General features: G+C 37.7%; 2 protein-coding genes across 5 annotated transcripts in view; one reads left to right on the forward strand and one right to left on the reverse strand.

The window, feature by feature from the left end:
• Positions 1-23665, reverse strand: part of ASB3 (ankyrin repeat and SOCS box containing 3) — a 64563-nt gene that overhangs the window by 38258 nt on the left and 2640 nt on the right. For all 3 annotated transcript variants that reach the window (XR_014796500.1, XM_084900824.1, XM_084900823.1), the window contains exons 2-3: positions 10504-10712; positions 5585-5743 (exon numbers count right to left, since the gene is read on the reverse strand). Coding sequence is in view for 2 of the 3 variants with exons in the window: in XM_084900824.1 (XP_084756950.1) it covers positions 5585-5743; positions 10504-10699 (355 nt within the window). In the remaining variant the exon portion in view is untranslated. The remainder of the gene's footprint in view (positions 1-5584; positions 5744-10503; positions 10713-23665) is intronic.
• On the forward strand, positions 13095-23658 carry CHAC2 (ChaC glutathione specific gamma-glutamylcyclotransferase 2). Of its 2 annotated transcripts, XM_084901043.1 has the most exons (3): positions 13095-13479; positions 17536-17571; positions 19173-23658. In XM_084901043.1, exons 1-3 carry the CDS (start codon positions 13345-13347, stop codon positions 19554-19556), a joined length of 555 nt encoding a protein of 184 aa, XP_084757169.1. In that variant the 5' UTR covers positions 13095-13344; the 3' UTR covers positions 19557-23658. The 2 variants fall into 2 exon arrangements, with proteins under 2 accessions (XP_084757169.1, XP_084757170.1); XM_084901044.1 differs by lacking the exon at positions 17536-17571 and having other exon boundaries at positions 13245-13479.

Raw genomic sequence — 23665 nt, forward strand, 5'->3', positions numbered from 1 at the left:
GCTCTATCCACTGAGCCAAACCAGATTCGGCTGAATGCTATACTTTTGATCTGGAAAAATTCAAACCCATATTTTTAAGAATTAATATGGCCTCAAGTAAAAATGCTTATGTTACACTCTTTGAGGAATATGATTATTCTTTCTACTGAAAAATCTAAAAGTAACTCCAAAGATAAAGTTTAACTGATATAATATGCTAGAGGCCCAGTGCATGAAATTGTGTGTAGGTATGGTCCCTAGGCCTAGCCTGTGATCACGGTCATCTTCCCCAGCTGCCAGCAGCCACCCCCAGTTTGCCATTGGGCAATGGGAGCCTGATGGCCAGGGGGAGGGACCGAAAAGTGGGCCGGTCCCACCCACTCATGGCCCCGCCCCTGCCGCAGGTTTGTGTGGGACAACCAGCAGGGGGGGAGCCTTGTCCTGGCACCTCTCATATCCCCCCCCACCCACCCCATTAGCCATGTGGTGATCTGAGCCTGCAGGGCAGGGGGAAGGACCAAGAGGCCGGCCATTCCCACCACCACAGCAGGGTGGCTTCTGTGTGTGGGACGACTGGTGGGGCAGGGGCCTTCGCCTGGCACTGCCCGCATCCCCCACCACCCACTCTGGTTCAGCATTCGCCATCTGCTCATCAGAGCCTGCTGGCCGGTGGGCAGAATGAGAGGTGGTCAGTGCACCTCAAAGTGACTGGTCAAACAGTCTTTCTGGTCATTCTGCTGTTATGGTCACTGGGCTGTTATTAAATAGGATATTAAATATATGAATGCTAAACCTCAAAAGTCCTAGCTCCTCAAAAAACAACCCTATAAATGACTATTGATCCCAGAAAATAGCAGTGAAAAGTGAAATACATGGTGATTTGTTCACTTTTGGAATACATAAGCAGAGTCAGAGTTACAGGATATGTCACGTAAGCTGAAGTATGACACATTTTACAGTTAAATATTGAAAAAGGCAGCCTCACATAACACTGTTTATAAAACACTTTGTTCTTATTAAAAAGTACTGCTATGTTTAACATCGAAGGTTATACAGAATAAGCAGAGACTCAAAAAACATGAAAAATAATCCATCAAAAGCCAGAACTGCATGCTGTGCAGTTCCCACAGAAATTGTTTTATGAAGTCACATTGGGTTGGATTTGAGCCTCCAATTTATCAGTGTTATTTTATACATAGCAAAATAAAAAGAAAACCTATTTCCTATATATAATTAGCTGGACTTTCACTTAAAATCTGCTTTATTTATAAATAAGAATATTTGTATTTCCACAGCAGTTTTATAAATCTATCCTTAAACTATTTATATTTACTATGTATGCATTTATGAGGCAAGAGAAAGGGAGTAGGAAAAGGAGAATACAAGGTCAAAATAAATAAGGGGGCAGGCTCCTTATTAAAATATAAACTTTAAATTACACGCTAAGCAAAAGGTATTCTAGAAGGACTATTTTCAAGTAGAAAGATAAAGAGCAGTTACCTGAATTTCCCCTTTCTTGTGGTTTTCTAATTTCTTACTGCCATCAAACTAAAGAGCTGCCTTCTGAAATCATTTTTATGAAAATCTTGATGAGTTGTGTGTAGAAAAAATGTTCCCATTATAAACTGTGGAGCTACTACTCTTTTAACTCTCTGCATTTAACCTTAGGTTTAATTATAATGACCCATGACTGATGTCAAGTCATCTGGCAAATTTCCATAGTTTTATACTCATTTTCTATCCCTTAATATTCTGGTTTTATATTTATAGCCCCTAGCAACAGTCTCCGTAATAACTGGACCATTGGAACAGGTGCTATAAAATGCATGGAAATATTACTTCCTCTAGAGAAGAAGGACAACAAACACCGAAGTTTCAGTGAAGAACTGTCTTGAAAGATAACTACAGCTGAAAATGGTTGGTTCAGTGGATAGAGCGTCTGCCTGCGGGTTCGATTCCCGTCAAGGGCATGTACCTTGGTTGCGGGCACATCCCCAGTAGGGGGTGTGTAAGAGGCAGCTGATCGATGTTTCTCTCTCATCAATGTTTCTAACTCTCTGTCCCTCTCTCTTCCTCTCTGTAAAAAATCAATAAAATATATTTTTTTAAAAAAAAAAAAAGAAGAAGAAAGATAACTACAGATGGGGAAGGAAGCTATACTAGACGGGCAGTCTCCCTTTCTCATTTTAAGTCCACTTGGTCCAGCCACTCTTCCCCACCTAGAGATCATCATCTATAGAATGTTGCAAACCATGAAATAGTCTGAATTTTGTTTTAATAAAAGACTCTCTTCCATTATATATCAAAAGATGGGTCACTATGTTTATTTAAAAGAGGCAGAAAGACACAGGTAAGCAAAGCAGATTGCTAAAGTTTTTCGAATTATTTACCAGCAGAGCAGACCCTGGAGCCCAGTGCACCTAACTAAAGAGTCATATGTCCAATCTTTGACACTATGTTCTTGCAAAAGCTAAGACTGTGCTTTTCTTCAAAGAAAAAAGAAAAAGAAAATAAACACTCTTATAGCTCAGCTGGCGTAGCTCAATGGTGGAGCATCGACCCATGAACCAGGAGTTAACAGTTCAGTTCACGGTCAGGGCATATGCCCAGGTTGCAGGCGCCATCCACAGTGGAGGATGTGCAGGAGGCAGCTAATCCATGATTCTCATCATTTATGTTTCTATCTCTCTCCCTCTCCCTTCCTCTCTGAAATCAATTTTACATATATGTGTGTGTGTGTGTGTGTGTGTATACATATGTGTATGTGTATATATATAAAATACTGTTATCTACTTCCAAACTAATATAATTGATGCAACACTTGTACATGTAAAAGTACTACAGGACAAAAATCTCCTTGGATTTAAACCCCCGCTTGAGTTAAATTCCTTTTTGTATTAGCTAATACAAAAAAAAATAATTAAAATGGTAAGTTTGCTGTCAAAAAAACTAAATCCTATTATTAAAAATAACTGATTAAAGGTCATTCGTGGGTTTGAATTATCTTAACAACTCTTCCTTAACATAAAAAAAATCGCAAGCTAACTATATTATGAAATAAAAATTACTAAAAACTCTGCATTTCTAATTTTCTCTAAATACCTATATAAGTAAGCATAATACTAAATTTCATAAATGAGATTTATATTTTGAAACTATGTGACTAAACTAGCATTTCTCAAATAGTCCTATAAAATATTACTGTTCTTTATGGCCCATAAAGAAAAAAAATATTTCGGTCAAATACATTTCAAAATGCTGGGTTAAAGTTAAAACAAGTGTTTTATAAGAGGCCACTCAGAGACCTTCCTTCTTTCATTCAACAAATAACTTATTGAATGCCTACCACGTACCAGGCATTAATGTGATTTTGAGGGGTATGACAACAAATAAGATCAATAAAATGCCAGCTCTTATGGAACATTCTGTCTAGTGGAAGGGACAGTCAATAAACAAAAAAGCTAATAAAATAACTGCAGTCAGTGATAAGAGCTATGAAAATACTAAAATAAGGTAACCAAGTACAGAGGATACTTCAGACTGAGTGTACACATTAAAGTACATGGCTAATGTTTTTTGTTTCCCTACACTAGGGAATATAGCACATAGCATTTTCCCAACACATGTCAATGAACATCTATTTATAGCTCAATGAATCAATTCAGGAAATGCTATTCTAACTAATATACAAACAATAGCAGGATAAAGACTCAAACACAGCTTTTCTGATCCTAAATACAATGTTTTTACAATTTTCTTCACCTGTAAAAATTGAAATAATAACAATACATATTTCGTAGAATCATGGTGAAAATTAAATGAGCTGCTTTGGCCAATTCCTGGTCAGGGCACAAGCTGGGTGATCCCCAGTAGGGGATATGCAGAAGTCAGCCAATAGATGTTTTACACACACATCTGTGTCTCTTTCTCCCTCTCTCCCTCTCTCCCTCTCTTTCTCTCTCTCTTTCCCCCTCTCCCTTCCTCTCTCTAAAAACCAATAAAAATCATTTTTAAAAGTTACATGAGCGCCAAAGCTGGTTTGGCTCAGTGGATAGAGCGTCGGTCTGCAGACTGAAAGGTCCCAGGTTCAATTCCGGTCAAGGGCATGTACATTGGTTGAGGGTACATCCCTGGTAGGGGGTGTGCAGGAGGCAGCTGGTTGATGTTTCTCTCTCATCGACATTTCTAGCTCTCTATCTCTCTCCCTTTCTCTCTGTGTAAAATCAATAAAATATATATATTTTTAAAAAGTTACATGAGCTGGGACCGGTTTGGCTCAATGGATAGAGCGTTGGCTTGGGGACTGAAGGGTCCCGGGTTCGATTTCGGTCAAGGGCATGTACCTTCGTTGCAGGCATATCCCCAGTAGGGGGTGTGCAAGAGGCAGCTGATCGACGACTCTCATCGCTGCTTCTAACTCTTTATCTCTCTCCCTTCCTCTCTGTATAAAATCAATAAAATATATTTTAAAAAAAATAAAAAAATAAAAATAAAAAATAAAAAGTTACATGAGCTAATTCATGTAAAACACCTGAAAAGAAATTGATATACATTATGCTCAATAAATGTTATTGTTACAGTTAATACAACACTCTAGAGCAGGGGAGGGGAATGTCCTTAGCCTATGAACCAGGATATCACAGTTTGATTCTGGTCAGGGCACATGCCCAAGTTGTGGGCTCAATCCTGTGCAGAAGCCAGCCTATCAATGATTCTCTCTCATCATTGATGTTTCTATCTCTCTCTCCCTCTTCCTTCCTCTCTGAAATCAATTAAAAAAAATTTTTTTTAAAGAAAATAGCCCTAGCCAGTTTGGCTCAGTGTATAGAGCATCAGCCTGCAGACTGAAGGGTCCCAGATTCGATTCCAGTCAAGGGCATATGCCCAGTTGCGGCTCCATCCTCAGTACAGAGCGTGCAGGTGGTAGCCGATCAATGAGTCTCTCATTGATGTTTTTATCTCTCTCTCTCCCTCTCCCTTCCTCTCTGAAATCAATAAAAATATATATTTTTTTAAAAAAAACATTAGCTGGAAATGTCTTCCATAAAATCTTCTTAATATTTTAATGCTAATATAAAGCAAAAAAGCAAACATAAAATACTCTGCCTGGTCTTCAGAACAAAATCAAGAACAATGATGATGAAGACAATTTAGAACAGATTTTACAACTTTATATACATTTAAAGATATTCCCAGAGGCTATCACCCAAGAATGTAAAATGAGGGGGAAACCTTTAAAAATACCTTTTTGATTTCTGAATCAAAGAATAGCAGTATAACATTTGCCAAAGAACATACTTTAAGTATACAGCTTGTGTGAATAAGAGAAATTAAGCATAGTTTCTTTTTTATAAATATTTTTATTGATTTCAGAGAGAGCAGGAGAATGAGAGATAAAAACATCAATGATGAGAGAGAATCAACTGGATGCCTCCTGCACATCCCACACTAAGGACTGAATCTGCAACCTGGGCATGTGCCCAAACCTCCTGGTTCGGAGATCGACACTCAAGTCATGCCAGTGGGTTTAAGCTTAGTTTTTTTAGCAAAAAAAAAAAAAAGTGAAATAGAAACTTGAATCTGTACCACAAATAGCATATCTCACCTAAAAACAGTGGCGTGGTTTCCTCTAAAGTAGTTGCATTAGGATCTGCCCCAGCTTCTAGAAGAATCTGTACGATCTTCCAATGTCCTCGATGTGCAGCAAAATGTAATGCAGAGAAGCCCTCAAAAGTCTTTCTCCTAATGTAGTCTTCAGATGAATCTATGAAAGAATAAAAAACCGTTAACTAGAAGATATCAATTCTATTTCTTGGAATTAAAAGCAAAAAGACTCCAAGAAATATTAAAATAATTACAGACATAAGGGCTCATAGTTTAAAACACTTCTAAAAAAGTCAAAACAAGTTTGACAGGGGCCATAGTGTGAACAGGTCTCTGGTATTCTTTACACATAATTTTAGCCCACTCACTCATTTTCTCATCTTTAATTTTTGACGGGTAAAGGAAAGGGAGTGGCAGGAGTTGAAATGTAACACAAATGCAAAATCTGAAGATAATACACCAAAGATTTGCTTAAGCAAGATTTACTAAAGTATTAATAAATTTGATTTTTTTTTTTATTTCTCCATGAGAGAAATGATCTCATCTCTATTACTTTCTAGCTATTCAAATAGTAACATTGAGGTGATTTAAAACATTCCACTTCTGGCCATTTAACCAAAGAAGGGAAAAAACCTTTGATTGAAAAAGATATATGCATCCTATGTTCACTGCAGCACGTGCGCACACAAACACGCACAAACACATATACACACACACAGGCACACACAAAATGTAAAATTATGCAGCCATAAAAAAGAATGAAATGTTGCCATGAATGGACTTTCAGGGTATTATGCTAAGTGAAATAACAGAGACATCATACAATTTTACTTACAAGTAAAATCTTAAAAACAAAATAAATGAACAAACAAAACAAAAAACTTAAGAATACAAAGAACAGGTTACTGTTGCCAGAGGGGAGAGGAATTTGGGATGGGCAAAATAGGTGAAGGGGACCAAGTGGAATAAACTTCCAGTTATAAAATAAGTAAGTCATGGAAATGGAATGAAAAAAAAACAAACAAAAAAAAACTCCTTTTCTAACCTAAGACTACTAGTTAATGAAGATTGCATTTCCAAAATAAAATGGACTCCAACATGGCTGGTGTGGCTCAGTGGTTAAGAGTCAACCTATGAACCAGAAGGTCACGGTTCAATTCCCAGTCAGGGCACATGCCCAGGTTGCAGGCTCAATCCCCAGTGGGGAGTGTGCAGGAGACAGCCAATCAATAATTATCTCTCATCACTGATGTTTCTATTTCTCTCTCCCTCCCCCTTCCTCACTGAAATCAATAAAAGTCATTCTTGTTTTAATTTTTTAAATGAGCCCTGAGTGTCTTTAAGTCCAGAAAATTTTAAAGTGCTCAAAAAATGAGGGTATGTCAAACAAACACAGGAGACAGTATGAAAGAGCACTCAATGATCAAGGTAAAACAATATGGGCAAAAAAATTCAATTACATTATATTGGATTGTCACCCAATGTATAAAATAAATATCCATGAGTCCATGCATATGTAAATGACTGAATAAATGAAAGAGAAAATATATTCAAATATCAGAAAATTTCCAAATAATTTATTTAAATATTCTCCAGAAAGGAAGAGAAACAAAACCTCCTATGCAGTTATCTATGGAGTAAAGAGAAGGCACTTCTCACTTGGAATGAGAAACAGAAAAGGCAGTTTACCACTACTAAATTGAAATATTAAAATATTTTACCTACGTATACAAAAAAAAAAAAAAAAATACACACATACACATCTACCTAATAAAAGAGTAGCTTGCTGCCGAAACCGGTTTGGCTTAGTGAATAGAGTGTCCGTCTGCAGACTGAAAGGTCCCAGGTTCGATTCCGGTCAAGGGCATGTACCTTGGTTGTGGGCACATCCCCAGTAGGGGGTGTGCAAGAGGCAGCTAATCGATGATATTCTCTCATTGATGTTTCTAACTCTCTATCCCTCTCTCTTCCTCTCTGTATAAAATCAATAAAATATATTTAAAAACAAAAGAGTAGCATGCTGCTGGGACCGGTTTGGCTCAGTGGATAGAGCGTCGGCCTGCGGACTGAAAGGTCCCGGGTTCGATTCCAGTCAAGGGCATGTACCTTGGTTGCGGGCACATCCCCAGTAGGGGGTGTGCAAGAGGCAGCTGGTAGATGTTTCTCTCTCATCGACGTTTCTAACTCTCTGTCCTTCTCAATTCCTCTCTATGTAAAATCAATAAAATATATTATAAAAAAAAAAAAGATTAAATTATTAAAAAAAAAAAGAGTAGCATGCTAATTGACCGTACCTTCATGATACCCACCAATCAGGAGTGGCAGGTTAATTTGCATACATGGGCACTGAGTGGCCAGGGGCAAGGGGTGACACTTGCCTCATCGCCATGGCTATGACGCAGGTGTTCTGCACCACCCCAGGCCACTCCAGGCCTCTGGGCAGCAGGGGCAGACGGAAAGGAGGCTCTGGCCAGAGCGAAGGCGGTGCCAGCAGCCAGGGGAAGGAAGGCCCATTCTTGCACAAATCTTCATCCAGTGGTTTCAGAGTTAGCTAAATACATACAGCTATTTAGCTAACTCTGAAACCACTGGACCAGGAAAGTAACATGATTTAGCAAAGGCAATAGAGTTGGAGTTGGAAGACCTGGCTGCCCTTCTGATGCTGCCCATTATAATTTGGATTTCTCTTTGGGTAAATTACTTAAACTCTCTGAGCATGGTCCCTTAAGAATCAAGCAAGGGTAAAATAGCTGGTCCAACCCTGAAAGAGATTCAATAGAATTTCAGTATTTATGTACTATCCCAGATGTTACAAATTTGGTAAAGTCTCCAAAATACCATTTTAAGAACATTCTCAGGGATCAACCAAAGGACTTGTATACATGCATATAAGTACAACCAATGGACACAAAACTCTGGGGAGGGAGGGTATGTACAGGAGGGGGCAGGGCATTGGTATATGTACAAAAAAAAAAAAAAAAAAAAAAAAAGAACATTCTCAGGACCAAATATAAACTGGTTTTGGAGGTTCCAATGACCAACTGCCCTCCTTAATTGATATGTGGGGGCCAAAGAGACCTTATCTGGTACTGAACCATCAACCACCACCCTCTCACTCTCTTCCTTTCCCTACAAGAGGGATTCTTGGAAAAAATGACTCATAACTTCTATTTCCTTCTCACTAAAAGGCAAAAGCAGTTTCTGCTTCTATTGTCCTTACTGAAATTTTAAATGGTAAGGGCATTAAATATTTCCTAATGGACAAACCCAAAGGGCACTTAAGTTCTTTTATGACAACACGTGAGTTCTTTTTTGGCTGCACGTTGAGGACTGGGGCCACGTCAGCTGGAGCAGTGCCAGCCACTGACACCTGTGCCAAAACGACAAGGAAGTCACAACTCTGTTTCCTGACCCAAAGTGTCCTTTTACTTATAAATAATAAACTTGCTTACTTGTTTAAATGATAGGTGATAGATTTTCATTTTATTATCTGAAAACCCTTAAGAGGAAAAGCAAAACCACATGGTTTTAAGTAGAGGTTAGATATTTAGGTAGAGATTAACAGGAGTAAAATATTAAGATCAGAACTTTATCTCGACAATTGAAACACAATTTAATGAATCCAAATACATTTAATATGTGCCAATCACAAAGGATGATAAATGTCAATTTCAGATAGATTTGTAGTCAAGCACTTGTACAATGTACATAATTTCATTATGTTTTATTTAGAAAACGTTAAATATAAAACGATTTCAACAAGAAATTTCATGTACAAAATTCTCAGACACTGTTTAAGAGGTACATTTTAGGAATCTCTGCCAGTTTACTAATATTAGATGAAGTTCAAGAAAGTAGAAATTATATAAGTCACTTTTTACAGAGGACAAGAGAATTATCTTATAGGCCCGGTGCATGAAATTCGTGTACTTGGGGGATCCCTTGGCCCAGCCTGTGCCCTCTCACAGTCCAGGAGCCCTCGGGGGATGTCTGCCTCAGAGGCGGGAGAGGCTCCCACCACCACCACTGCGCTCACCAGTGAGCCTGGCTTCTGGCTGCTCCTTAGCGCTGCCTGATGTGGGGAGAGATGACAGTTTGTCAGGCTTTTTGACAAGAAAAAAATATTCAAATCCATGCCTTCATGAGTGTCAGAATTTTTCACTAAGGCTCGTTTACTGAGCCCTTCTCTCAGTAGTGTGCTAGCAAATGTGTAACTGCCTCAGGGAGGGGGAAAACACCTGGTTATAGCACTGTTTGTAGCACTGGCTGATTTCTGTGGAGTAAAATCTCCCACATAGCTGGTTCTCAGTTACAAACATAAAGTCAACTAATACAGTGACTTGAAAAGAGATGTGCAGTGGCACAGGATTGCTCCTTGTCCTATGACTCTGTTTTATTTGTTTTTTTACAGCACTTTTACCTTTTGCTCTTCTCTTGGTGAACTGTTTAGGTCTTTATTATCTGTTTTCCTTACAGGAATATAAACACCATAAAGACAAGGACCTTGTCCATCCTGTTCTCTGTGTCCTCAGCAAATACAAAGTCAAAGTAATTGGAAAGATGTCCAAAATTAAGGAAACTGTAAAGTATAAAACAGAAAGACTAATTCAAGCAAAATACTAACACCATCAATAACAGTAACACTGCTCCTTTTGTTTGGAAAAAGAAAAAAAACGATGACCAGAACTACCAAATACTTAACCATAGCATTTGTGCTCAGACAATAAAAAAAATGAGCCAGGCACAGGCACTACCAAAGAAAGGACATTTACAACCCACGGAAGGCAATCTTATCATCCTTACCAATGCACAGGCAGTTATTTTATGGTTATAGAAAGGGAAACAAATAAGCCATATATGACCATTGGTTTATTAATCCAGCTTGCAGGCCCACCTTCCCCCACCTTGAATTTACCTTACCTGCGTTAATTAGCATCCGTAAACATTCAATAGAGTTGTGATAAGCTGCTTCATGAATTGGCATCCATCCCCTATTATCAGCAACATCAACGCTCCGTCCCTTTTTGAGCAGTTTTCTTAACACTTGAACATTGCCTTCCCTGGCAGCAAGTCCAACCGTGGAGCACGTGTCAGAGTAAGCCTCTGAAAAATCCATTCTTTTGACCAACCTACAAAACAAGGCAGGAAGAAAATACTAGCGTCAATAAAACACTGAACTCCTAGAGATTAGCAGATCGAAGTGGACCCGTCTAACAACCCTCACATGAGGAAGAGTCTGAGATGGAGAAAGAGGAAGAGTCTGAGATGGAGAAAGAGACCTGTCAAGCCAGAGCCTCTGCTAATCTAACCCAGGAAATCTCTCTGATGAATTGAGATTCCTTGGAATATTTTTATTAAAAATAGCAAGGGAATTGTAAGTGTTCTATCATTCCTTCTCTGGAAATGTTGCTTGAGCAGCTCCTTCCTGCAGGCTTCTGCACCTACTCATATTCCCACTAAAATGAACTCACTAGAACTCTGTTGATGAGAGAGAGCTAAATACCTCCAGTTAATCCCAAATGCATTCAGAGATGGCAATTTAGTGACCAGCAATGTTCAGCCTCAAGAATCCGATATAATGAAAGGTTAATATGCAAATTGTTCCCTCAGAAGTTTGACCGGGAGACCAGGAGTTTGTTCACTTGCTATGACATGCACTGACCACCAGGGGGCGGCGGGGACATGGCAGGTGGCCTGCAGCAACAGCAGCCGCGGTAGCAGCAGCCAGGGTGTTGAGGGAGTGAGGGAAGGAGGCGATAGGGAGACTGGGAGGCAGGGACACTACCTGTGCCTGAATTTCATGCACCAGGCCTCTAGTTAATTTATAGTCCTCTACAGCTAAAAGCTAAACCCAAAGAGGTTGGAAAAGAGAAAAAGAACATTGAAAAGAACAAGGAAATCTACTTTTCCTGCCACAGGTGGTCCTTTGCAGAAGGGGCTAAAAACTCAGGTCTCTTTCTTTGATAAAACAGTGCCACTAACTAAATATATTAAGACACATTAACGCTTTGCACTCCGCTGTCCCCTCTCAGGGGACATCGGAATTCTAGCATATCACTCGGATGCCCCTCTCAGGGGACATTGCAGTTTATTAGTGATTACGGGGAATTGAGTTATTTCAACGCACGTTTCCGCCGCAAAGTAGCGTCGAGTAGCTGGTAGCCAATGTCCAGAATGGTTCGGAGTGCAAAGGGTAAAAGCATCAAAAAAAGATGAGTTCACCTTTCCTATACCAGCTCAGAAATTTCTTCACAGCATTATTGCTCTTTTCCTCATCATCTCCCTTCAAAGTTCATTTCAAGTCAATGCCCAATATAGTTCTCAATATATTATATAACTCTCACAAAGACAATTTCTTGTTAGTCACCCTATGAGGTGGGTTGGGCCAAGATTCAGAATTCTCAATGGAATATCTCCCAAGGGATAGTCCCTCTCAGTAACATTCTGACCCCATCTTTCTTCTTAGTGTTTCTAATGATATTGAGGAATAGTTCAGGAAATACCAACAACATGTCTAGTCTGATACAGGTGAAAAGCTTTCTATAACAGAACCACATTATAAATAATTTATCAAGAAAAGAAAGATTTGAGAAAAGAGATTTAAAGAAAGAAAATATAAAAGGGCTTGCTTATTCTTAAATTCAGCTTTTCTTTGTAGCAGTTTCCTGCTGATTTCTTAAGAGCAGAAATAACTCTTTGAACCTGGGTGTTTAGCATTTTTAATAAAGCTAAAGACCATGAAATAGAAATTCTCAACAAAGAACAATCATTTGGTAAGGCTTTTGTTTTCATAATCTGAAACACAGCTGGATAGTCCAAGTGAGCTTCCTAAATACAATAGTATTTTCAAACAGTATTACCAGTGTTACCAGCATATCGTTACACTTTTCAGGATCCTTGACCTGTTGGAAAAACCCATGAAAGATATAAAGTTTCTCCTCAGAAAAATACCCGTAGACCCCAAGTTTTGTATACAGTTTCAGGAGTTTCCCTAGATAGCTTCCAAAGCCTGTACCTGAGCTGAGAACCTTTGCCTACGCTTTTCTGAGCTGCTGAGAATACGAAAGACAAATAAGGTCGTTTTCACATAAAATTTAGATATATAAGCAAATTTCATTGCATTAATAATAGTTCTTTCACAAGCATTAAAAATTCTGTGATAAATTTCCTGCTTCTATTTGAAAGGTAAAGAGACAGGTAATTTTTAAAAGTGTAAAGTCAAATATGGATTACATTCCCAGTTTGCACTCTTCTGGCTGCTGTTAAATTGGCAGAAATCCCGTTTGCAAAGTAGAACAAAATGTCTTTCTACAATCTACATGCCAACTGCCATACTCTCCTGGGTATCTAAACCACACTGGCCAGGACTCCTGCCCTTTCCATTCTCCTTACCCAGCCCCATTCGGGAAAAAAAATTAGTTCCAACCTCAGAGGCACCCCCGAAAAGGATTGTGGGTATTGTAGTTCTCTGCACACGCGCACCAGACGGAGGTCAAGGTGATTACCAGAGGCTGCAGGAGAATCTGTTTAGCATACAGAAAGTTCAGCCTTCTTGCTCTCTAAGCAAGGAGATAAAAGAACATTGACCGAAATAGAGCCAGAAAACGCACCTCGAACTTCAAGTCCCAGTATGCCTTGCGCCACCAATCAGGGATTGCGGCTTACCAGCGCCTGCGCCACGCGCAGCCGGTAACGCGTCCCGGCAAGCCGCAATCCAGACCCGTTCTGCCTCCTCGGTTGCCGTCGAGGTGCTAGCGGAAAATGTGGGTTTTTGGTTACGGGTCCCTGATCTGGAAGGTGGACTTCCCCTATCAGGACAAGCTCGTCGGACGCATCACAGGCTACAGCCGGCGCTTCTGGCAAGGCAGCACAGACCACCGCGGAGTCCCAGGCAAGGTAAGCCCCTAGCCCGACCCCCAAACTCACTGTGGCCCCCGGAGCGCTGCTCCCCGCCGGCTGCCCGCCGCCGCGGGCCCCGCACCCCAACGCTTCCCAGGGCCAAGCTTGTGGGTTAGGGATAATGCTGTTCCGTCTGTGCTCCTTCCTCTGCCACCCGACTCTAACCTTTCCCAAACCTAGGGTACTCCTTCCGAAGCTGCTTGGGAGGCTGGTGGTTAGCTTCCTGAGCAGCAAGAAACATGGGCACAAGCACCCAGGCTCGCCCAAGGCTGACGCGCTGGCAGGGGCCCTATCTTGGCAACTTCTGCCCCCCAAAAAGGCGGGAATATCAATCTTTGAGTCACCACGGAGTTGAAATACTAAAGTCAACTTGGAAATTCAGCTATCTGGCCATTAAATTTGTTGGTATTTCTGCACTTTGGCAGGCTTTCATTGATTTGAATTTAAACGTATATGTTATTTCTGCGGTTTCTTTGTATCTTTTCAAAGATTTATTTTATGACACCTACGATCACAGGAGATCTCGTTTCCAAAATTACTTTGGGTTATTAAGAAGCTTACTTTGATCACTTTGGTTACACGTTAAATGAGTTCCCCGTTTATTATTTGAGTAACACAGTATCCATTAATATGTCAGCATTATTTTACTGTTTCTGGATGGTTCTTCTCTAAATTATAAATGTGAAATATAAGTTCTTTGATCTGTTTTTCAGTCAGTCATGCAGACACTCATCTCATATTTGTACAGAAAAATAGTAGTAGCTCACTGCTTAGGAAATCAGCCTCGTGCTGGTTGAAAACAACTAATCCGTAAGGAACACTGAATTTGAGTAACAATGTGGATAACTTGAACACTTGTTTTAATTAACTTCCTAACTTTTGGAAGAGCACAACAATTTTTATTGCTTATATTTTCTTTAAAATGTTTTGAAAGTTGTAATAGCTTGATTACTGTTTTTCTTCTTTTTCCCATTTCCTTCTCTTTGCTGCCATCATCACACTCTTGTCTGTGTCTGTGGATTATGCATATATGTTCTTTGGCTAATCCCCTCACCTTTTTGCATCCTGTTCCCCTTTCCTCTCCCTTCTCCCCTCTGACAACTGCCAGTCCATTCCATGTATCCATGCCTGTCTCTATTTTGTCCCTCAGCTTATTTTGTTCATTAAATTCCACATTTAAGGGAGATCTTATGGTATTTGTCTTTCTCTGAGTGGCTTATTTCACATAACATAATCTGATAAATACATAATAAAATACTCTGAAAGTTATTTGAGCTTGATTACGTTTTTGTTTTTGTTTTTTAAGAAATTAATATTAGCCGAAACCGGTTTGGCTCAATGGATAGAGCGTCAGCTTGGGGACTGAAGGGACTCGGGTTCGATTCCGGTCAAAGGCATGTACCTTGGTTGCGGGCATATCCCCAGTAGGGGGTGTGCAAGAGGCAGCTGATCGATGACTCTCTCTCATCGATATTTCTAGCTCTCTATCTCTCTCCCTTCCTCTCTGTACAAAATCAATAAAATATATTTTAAATAAATAAATAAATAAATAAATAAATAAATTTTAAAAAAAGAAATTAATATTGGCCCAAAAGCATGATATCTAAAGTGTTAGAAATTAGGTGCAGAAAGAAAGTGGGGTTAATTCCAAAGAAATACCTACAGTCCTAGAAAGAGGGGCCGAGTGGGGCCTATAGTAGCTTGCACCAGTAAAGAGACATAGGATTAAAATCACAAAAAGAGCTTCAGTTAGAAGTCATTTTACCTCAACTAGAGTTGGTTAATTAAGAATTTGACTCAATGGATAGAGCGTCGGCTTAGGGACTGAAAGGTCCTGGGTTCGATTCCGGTCAAGGGCATGTGCCTTGGTTGCGGGCATATCCCCAGTGGGGGGTGTGCAAGAGGCAGCTGATGGATGACTCTCTCATCGGTGTTTCTAACTCTATCTCTCTCCCTTCCTCTCTGTACAAAATCAAAAATATATTTTTTTTAAAAATTTTGACTTCAAGGTAAGTGATTGAAAACAGGAGAGTAACTTAGAGCAAATGCATATATTATAAGCCAACAGAAACTTCATGGCCAGTATCTCCAAGAATGCTATAAAACAATATTTAATACTTTAAAGAACTAAATTAAATTAAATACCGATTGAGTGGTCAGGTAGGAAAATTTAAAATTGCCATTCTGAAAAGGAAAGCCTTAGCCTAGGCTCTAATTTTAATGACCAAATATTAAATAATTACAAGTAAGCTCAGCAGGCCTTGCTCAGTAGTTGAGCATGACTTATGAATCAGGAGTCACAGTTTGATGCCCAGTCAGTGCACATGCCCAAGTTGAGAGCTCGATCCACAATCGGTGTGTGCAAGAGGCAGCCAATTGATGATTCTCTCTCCCTTCTCTGAAATAAGTTTAAAAATATATTTAATAAATAAATATTTACAACTAAGGTTTAATAGCATATTTTATTATAGTCTCAACCAAATGTTATTGTTCGTTACATAACACATTGAGATATGTACACTGTGAGAATAGACTGGTAAGAAATTGTCAAGTTAATACAACATGGTTCTTTAGAAGAAGACAGCCATAAAAGCCAGTATCTCTCTTTTTAATTAAATTTAATGAAAGATAAGTCAGGATAGTCAGGAGGGAATAATTGCAATAATTTTAAAAACTGTAATAGTTTTACACCTACTTCTATTTAAATAACTATCATAGAAAACTAAAGGAGAGTCTAAGTAAGTACTAAGCATTTTTTAAAATATATTTTTATTGATTTCAGAGAGGAAGAGAGAGGGAGAAAGAGATATAGAAACATCAGTGATGAAAGAGAATCATTGATCGGCTGCCTCCTCCACACCCGCTACTGGGGATGGAACCTACAACACAGGCATATGTGCTTGACCAGAATTGAACCCCAGACCCTTCAGTCCGTAGGCCAATGTTCTATCCACTGAGCCAGTACCATTACTAAGTATTTTCTAAGTATGCTGTTCTGTTTAAAAAAAAAAAAAAAAAAAACTGGAAAAAACATTATTATTCACTTAACATTTTTCATAACAGTGGATCACCAACCTTATATAAATATTAACTGCCTGACAAATCATATAAAACCTTACAGAAGTACCCATCAAATCAAAATAACATAATTGCTATATAGGACTATGATTTTTACAGCAACATGTGCTCCTAGTCAGTCATCATTCCGTATGAAATGTATTATTTTTAAACAAATGTTAGACTTATTTCTACACTAGTGGCCCAGTGCACAGATCCATGCACATTGAGAGGAAATTAATTAGAAGAAATATTTTAACATCAGGCTCCCTCCTTTCTGGTTCCAGAGTGCATCACCCGAGAACCACCAGTCAAGTTGCTGCAACTCAGCAGTTCCTGCTTTGAGCACCTGCCCCCTGGTGGTCAGTGTGTCATATGTACCAGACAGCCAGATGGTCACTTAGCCTTTTATATATAATATATAGATTCTGCAAAGTGCTATTTACGTTATGAAATTGTGCTTTCCTTTGGCTTCACTTAATTTTTTAACTAAGTTTAATCGAGCATCTATTTTATATATTAAAAAAATTGGCCATTTCTCAACCAAATGAAAATTTATTTAAATGTGCAATTTTTTTCACATCAGATAAAATTTCAATTTCAAAAAAATAGAAACATTTTAGCACAAGATAATTGTGAACATTTACTAAATCACTAACTTTTCTAGATCAGCCTTAGTTATGGTGTGTTTTTTAATATCCCCATTGTAAGTCAACATAATATTTAACTAATATATGCAAGTTGAAGGGAATAGCTTATAAAGGTCAAGATAGTCTGGATAAAGCAGATTCTCTTAATTCATACTTTAAAAGTTGTCATAAAACATAAGAGCTTTATTAAAAAGTGTCTATTATGAGCAAATGAAGTTTAAATATCCCATGTCAACAATAATTTGCTAATGCTTGGTTAGTTGACGAACTTTTATTAAGAGAAAAAATATGTGTTTTACTTATTTGTTTTTTTGTGTTTTTCTTTTTACTTTTTTTTAAAAAACAGCCTGGAAGAGTTGTGACTCTTATTGAAGATCCTGGGGTATAGTATAAATTTTTTTGTATAGTCTAGTTACATAAGTTGTTGAGTTGTTTCTCAATTTTAAATGAAATTGTACTGACAATCATCACAATTTCAACTGCACTAGATTTAGAATTCCTCTTTATTCATCTGTTGAAAAAAGTTGGATGCAGAATGCAAGGTACACAACAAAAGAAAAACAAATGGCATGTGGTCTCTTTTTTTTTTCTTAATGAGTTTGTTGATTGAGAATTTTGTGATCCTCTTTTACATGAATGGAGCCAGCCCAACTACCATTAAGAATGAAATGGACCCCTTAAGGCTCTCCTCACATTTGCTAGGAGTCTAATACAGGGAGTCCCCCCCAAAAATGTATACATACTCTAACAGCTGATAGCTCACTTCTGAAAATGAAATATGTTTTAATAAACACTGCCTTTATAATTATTCAAAATATGTATATACATTTTTGGGGTACACCCTATATTTTCAGCAAAAACCCCAGGCAGGAATTACTGCTTTCTTTATTGCCTAAAATTATCAATAGCACAACAAGTTTTTTTTAACAGTTTTGGAGCACTAGGAAACCTTTATTTACTCAATAGTCCTTTTCAGTCATTTTATTGAGGTATAGGTTAAGTTTAATACTGTAAAATTAAAGATTTACCTGTGGAAAGGACTTTGACATACAAATATCAGTCCCTAGCAACAGCAGATGACTAATGGTAAAATTATGAGATGCTTTCATAATTTATATTAGGAATGGTATCTGTAAAAAGGCTTTAAACTAGTAACTATAAATCTTAATTGAAGTTAATAAATGATACTTTGTTTATATAGAATGTTAATTCATTCAAGAGGATGCTTAGCAACCTAAAGTTTAATAAAAATGCTCAAGAAGATAGAAAATCTGTATTACAAAATGTAAATGTTACATTTCACAGATATTTTATTTATAGCAAAAAATATTAACAGCTAAAATAGATTATTTTTACTGACACTATGTTCATGGGCTCTCTTGACAAAAGAAGTTGTTATGTAGTATTCTCAAAGAAGTAATTTACAAAGGATACTTGCAAGTTTAGGCAGTGAAGAGATGAACAAATAAACTGCTTATCCTTAAGTATTTTTTTTGGGGGGAAATAAAAGGCGGAACACCTAATATGTAAAAAGATGAGTGATGCTCAGCTCCTAGCACCCCAACCCCAGTACCCCAACACTCATATCCAAGAGCCTCTGAGGTAGGCTTCAGGGTGGCTTTAACACTCCATGCAACGGTTTGAAAACCACTGCCCTACCATCAGTAAAATGCTTATGGATTTAAAGCTTCAGAACCTCAGTCTTAATGACCAAATGAAGACCTGATCTTTTTTCATTTCAGTCTCGTTAGATAAAAAACATATTTTCAAAAATTTAAAGATAATTATCCTGGTGTGCTAGGAAATGTTTTCAGACTGAAGAATATAAAATCATTTCCTTTATTATTTAGTATGTTCCTCTTTGATGTACTAAGTAAACTGCATTGATTTCTAAGAATAGACAAATTTTCTTACATCACAATTTACTTCCACCTATTTTACCTTGTAAATACTAAATAATACATTCTTTTCATTTTTCAATAGGGTTGTGTATGGGGTGTTGCTTACAGACTGCCAGCAGGAAAGGAAGAAGAAGTAAAAGCATACCTTGACTTCAGAGAGAAAGGAGGCTACAGGACCACAACAGTCATTTTTTATCCAAAAGATCCCACTACAAAACCATTCAATGTGTTGCTATATATTGGAACACATGACAATCCTAATTACCTCGGCCCTGCACCTCTGGAAGATATTGCTGAACAAATCTTTAATGCAGCTGGTCCAAGTGGAAGAAATACAGAATATCTTTTTGAACTTGCAAATTCTATTAGGAATCTTGTGCCAGAAGATGCAGATGAGCATCTTTTCTCTTTGGAAAAATTAGTAAAAGAACGTTTAGAAGGAAAACAGAACCTCGACTGCTTATAAAGAACTAATCATTGACTTTTCCAGAGAAGCAGAACTTTTAGTCTTCAAGAATAGTTGCATGCACAATGACAATATGATTTGGAGACATATTTACTTGAAGATCCTATTTTTAATGTTGTAGTCAAGATATCATCAAAATTTATAGTTAATTCCAAGTGTCCTGAAATACATATATATTCAAAGTATAGGGTATAGTTAAAGAAAAAAATTTAATTTTTAATAATATAATGATCTCCTAACTGTATATTGAACACTTGATCATGAGAAGTGAGTTCTGTAGAAAAATGCAAGAAATTTCAGAGCTTGTTTTTTAATCAGAGTAAAAATTTTATTGTTTCATATCACAATACTATTTTGAAGTTGTAGAGAATTAAATCGAAGGTCTAATAAATATAATAAGATATACCTTCAATATATTCCTATGCAATAATTCTGTTACCATGGTTTAAAATATAAAGGCTTTAAATAGTGTAATTAGAAACATATAGTAACTAGAGGCCCAGTGCACAAAATTCGTGCACTACAGGTTTAGGCCCACTTGGACATCCCTCTCACAGTCCAGGAGCCCTCGCTCCTGCCCACTGCTCCTTAGCGCTGCTGCAGAGGCAGGAGAGGCTCCTGCCGCTGCGCTCACCAGCCTTGAGCCCAGCTTCTGGCTGAGCTGCGCTCCCCCTGTGGAAGCACACTGACCACCAGGGGGCAGCTCCTGCGTTGAGTATCTGCCTCCTGGTGGTCAGTGTGCATCATAGCAACCAGTCATTCTGGTTGTTCCGCTTTAAAGGGCACTTAGGTTTTTATTATATAGATATAGATAAGATTTCAGCTTTGATTAGAAATTTCCTTGTTCAGTTAGTAAATAATATCCCTTCCAATTTAAGCCTCCTCCAAATTAGCATGTTTATTATAAAAATTTCCTATACATCTACTTTTTTAATAAATGCATTTTACTACATGGAAAAAAACTCATTCAGCCAAAAAAACACAAATTACATAATATAAATCCACTAACAATGTAGTCTGTCATTCACTTTATATTAATCTTATAGTAAAATTTTTAAAAGATGGATTTTCTATTATTATAAATTAACATACATATTAAGTAAAAGTTTGGTGTTTTTAAGGTCTTTCATAATTATAAACTTGTTTTAAGTTAAAAAAATGGCATTGAGGGAATTTTAAAAAATAGATGATTCTACTTCTATTCCAGGCCAATCATTTGCTATACATATTTTTTACCCTTCTATCTTGTCACCTAAACAAAGGCTTCTGCTGAATTAGTGTTGATGGTGCCACTAAGTAAAAAATGTGTAATAATAATATATATTATTAATTCATGTAGAATTAGCCTTGATTCAAACTCATCAGATTATTTCTTTCTCAAAAGGATATAGTCTCTCTAAAAAGCTTTCAATATGAAAAGAATTTCAGTATCACATGAAATCTAATATGAAGCAGTAAAAATTATTTCAATCCAGGCATGACTAATAGTGCAGAATAAAAATAAAGCTGTCCTGTGTGGAAAGTGGGGGAGTAGAGTGGAGGGGCAAGAGGGCTTAGAGGGTATAAATGGTGATGGAAAAAAGAAAAAAGAAAAGGAGCTTTCTGGAGGAGACATAAATAAATATGAAAACAAAAATAAATCTGTCCTACATAGTAGGAACAGTAGTCCTTTTCATGTTTTTCTATTAACACTTTTCTTGGTAATTTACTCAGCTATATAGCTTTCTTTTAAAATATATTTTATTGGTTTTTTTTACAGAGAGGAAGGGAGAGGAATAGAGAGTTAGAAACATCGATAAGAGAGAAACATCGATCAGCTGCCTCCTGCACACCTCCTACCGGAGATGTGCCCGCAACCAAGGTAAGTGCCCTTGACCAGAATCAAACCTGGGACCTTTCAGTCCACAGGCTGAAGCTCTATCCGCTGAGCCAAACTGGTTTCGGCCAGCTATATAGCTTTTAGATATTTTCCAACACTTTCAATATTATTGTTCCAGAAGGCATTTGATTTGTCCTGTACAAAAAAAGTACTGACATTCACTAATGAGTATGGCATAAGGATATAATGCACTTACATATGAAAGCATTTTCTCGGTAACACCTCTAAACTTGTTCCCAGAATAAATAACTTGCATACAATTACACATCTAATAAGTAGCAGAAATTCAGGTTTCTTTGACTCAAGTACAAGATCTTTCTACAATATATTTTAAAAACCATCTGAACTTAACCATCTTAACTACCCTGCATTTTTTTCTTCAGGAGGTAAATAAGATTATTGTTTTGTATAATGAAATAGTACACAACTTATGACATAAAGATGCTAGAGTTAATTTTGATAGATTTATATAGAGATTCCAACAAATATAATGAGCCTATCCAAGATTCACATGCTATACCTCACAATCACATAGATGAATTCAAAGATCCAGCCTTTTATTTTACAAGGTTGGATCCAAAGAAGTTTGACTCCCCAGTGATTCTTCTATCACTTAATACATAACAGAATATCAAGGGGGATGAATTACCTTGTGATCATTTAAATGCCTTTCTAACTTAGGAATTAGATGAACCCTGGCTCGGTTGAGTGTTGTCCTGTGCACCAAAAGGTTGTTGGTTCAATTCCCAGTCAGGACACATGGCTGGGTTGCAAACTAATACCAAGTAGGGCGTGTACAGGAGCAGGCGATGGATGTCCCAGTCTCACATCGATGTTTCTCTCCCCCTCACCCTTCCTCACTCTCTAAAACTCAAAACTATTTTTTAAAAAAGAAGTTAGACAAGAAAATATGTAAACATACATGTGGCATGCCATCAACATTAATAGGGAGGCGCTGTTCCAAAAGGCCTAGGAACAGGGATATTCATTTTCACTGAGATGGAGAGAAACAACTAAAGCGGGGAAGTTAAACAGTACTGAATTAGAGAGAAGCTAGGGTTTGGAGCTTCCAAATCAAAAATCATAACAAAGGTACCAATTACCTAGAGCTTACTTTTGTTAGCAAAACTAAGTATCTCTTGCCAAAACCAGTTTGGCTCAGTGGATAGAGCGTCGGCCTGCAGACTTGAAAGGTCCCAGGGTTGATTCCAGTCTAAGGGCATGTACATTGGTTGTGAGCACATCCCCAGTGAGAGGTGTGCAAGAAGCAGCTGATCGATGTTTCTAACTCTATTCGTCTCCCTTCCTCTCTGTAAAAAATCAATAAAATATATATATTTTTAAAAATACTAAGTATCTCTTTACTGGCCTTGGAACTCATTTTCAAAACATTTTCTCTCATTGTGATGTATTCACACACAGAAACTCTCATTTCTCATAATACAAAGAGTTAGGTGTAATGTATTAGGAATTCAAGTATGAGTATAAACCCTCCATTGAGAGAAGGCACTTGTAATATAAATCTCTAATTGAGTGGATTTTTTAAAATAGTTGTTTCTACTCCTGCTCCAGGCCAATCTTAAATTTCCTTTTCCCACTCCCAAACAACACAGTAACTGTTCAATCTACCAAGAACTATAAATAAGTATAATTTTATAAATACCACCTCCACACAAAAAGTTTATCACCCTAGATGGTGTGGCTCAGTGGTTGAGTGTCAATACATACACAAGAGGTTACTGGTTTCATTCTTAGGGCACATGTCCAGGTTGTGGGCTTGACCCCCTGTAGGGGGCATGCAAGAGACAGGCTCTTTAATGGATGTTTATCTTTAATGGATGTTTCTACCTCTCCTCCCTTTCTCTCTAAAATCAATACCAATAAAAACATTTTAAAAGTTTATCATTTAGGGAAACAAAGATTGTTGTACTGTCAACTTTGAATACTTTAAAGCATGAATGTGATCCATTTCTTTTAGACTGATTTTAAAAGTTTGACTACTGATTTAAAAGCATGCTATTAAACAATGATTAGGTTACCAAAGATATCAATATCAACGAAGAAATAAAAAGCATCCTGGAATCAACTGACAATGAAAACACAACAATCCAAAATCTATGGGACACAGTGAAAACAGTCCTGAGAAGGAAGCTTATACCTCTACAGGCACACCTAAAAAAAAAAAATAAAAAAAAAAAAAATAAAAAAACCACCCAAGAAAAATGGTAAT

Source organism: Pipistrellus hanaki (genome assembly GCF_964339955.1).
Source record: "Pipistrellus hanaki genome assembly, chromosome: 12".
NCBI lineage: Eukaryota > Metazoa > Chordata > Mammalia > Chiroptera > Vespertilionidae > Pipistrellus > Pipistrellus hanaki.

Coding starts and splice junctions, on each gene's coding strand:
- CHAC2 (XM_084901043.1), top strand. CDS start 13,345: ATGTGGGTTTTTGGTTACGGGTCCCTGATCTGGAAGGTGGACTTCCCC. Junction 13,480..17,535: donor ACCGCGGAGTCCCAGGCAAG/GTAAGCCCCTAG, acceptor TTTAAAAAACAG/CCTGGAAGAGTTGTGACTCT. Junction 17,572..19,172: donor CTCTTATTGAAGATCCTGGG/GTATAGTATAAA, acceptor ATTTTTCAATAG/GGTTGTGTATGGGGTGTTGC.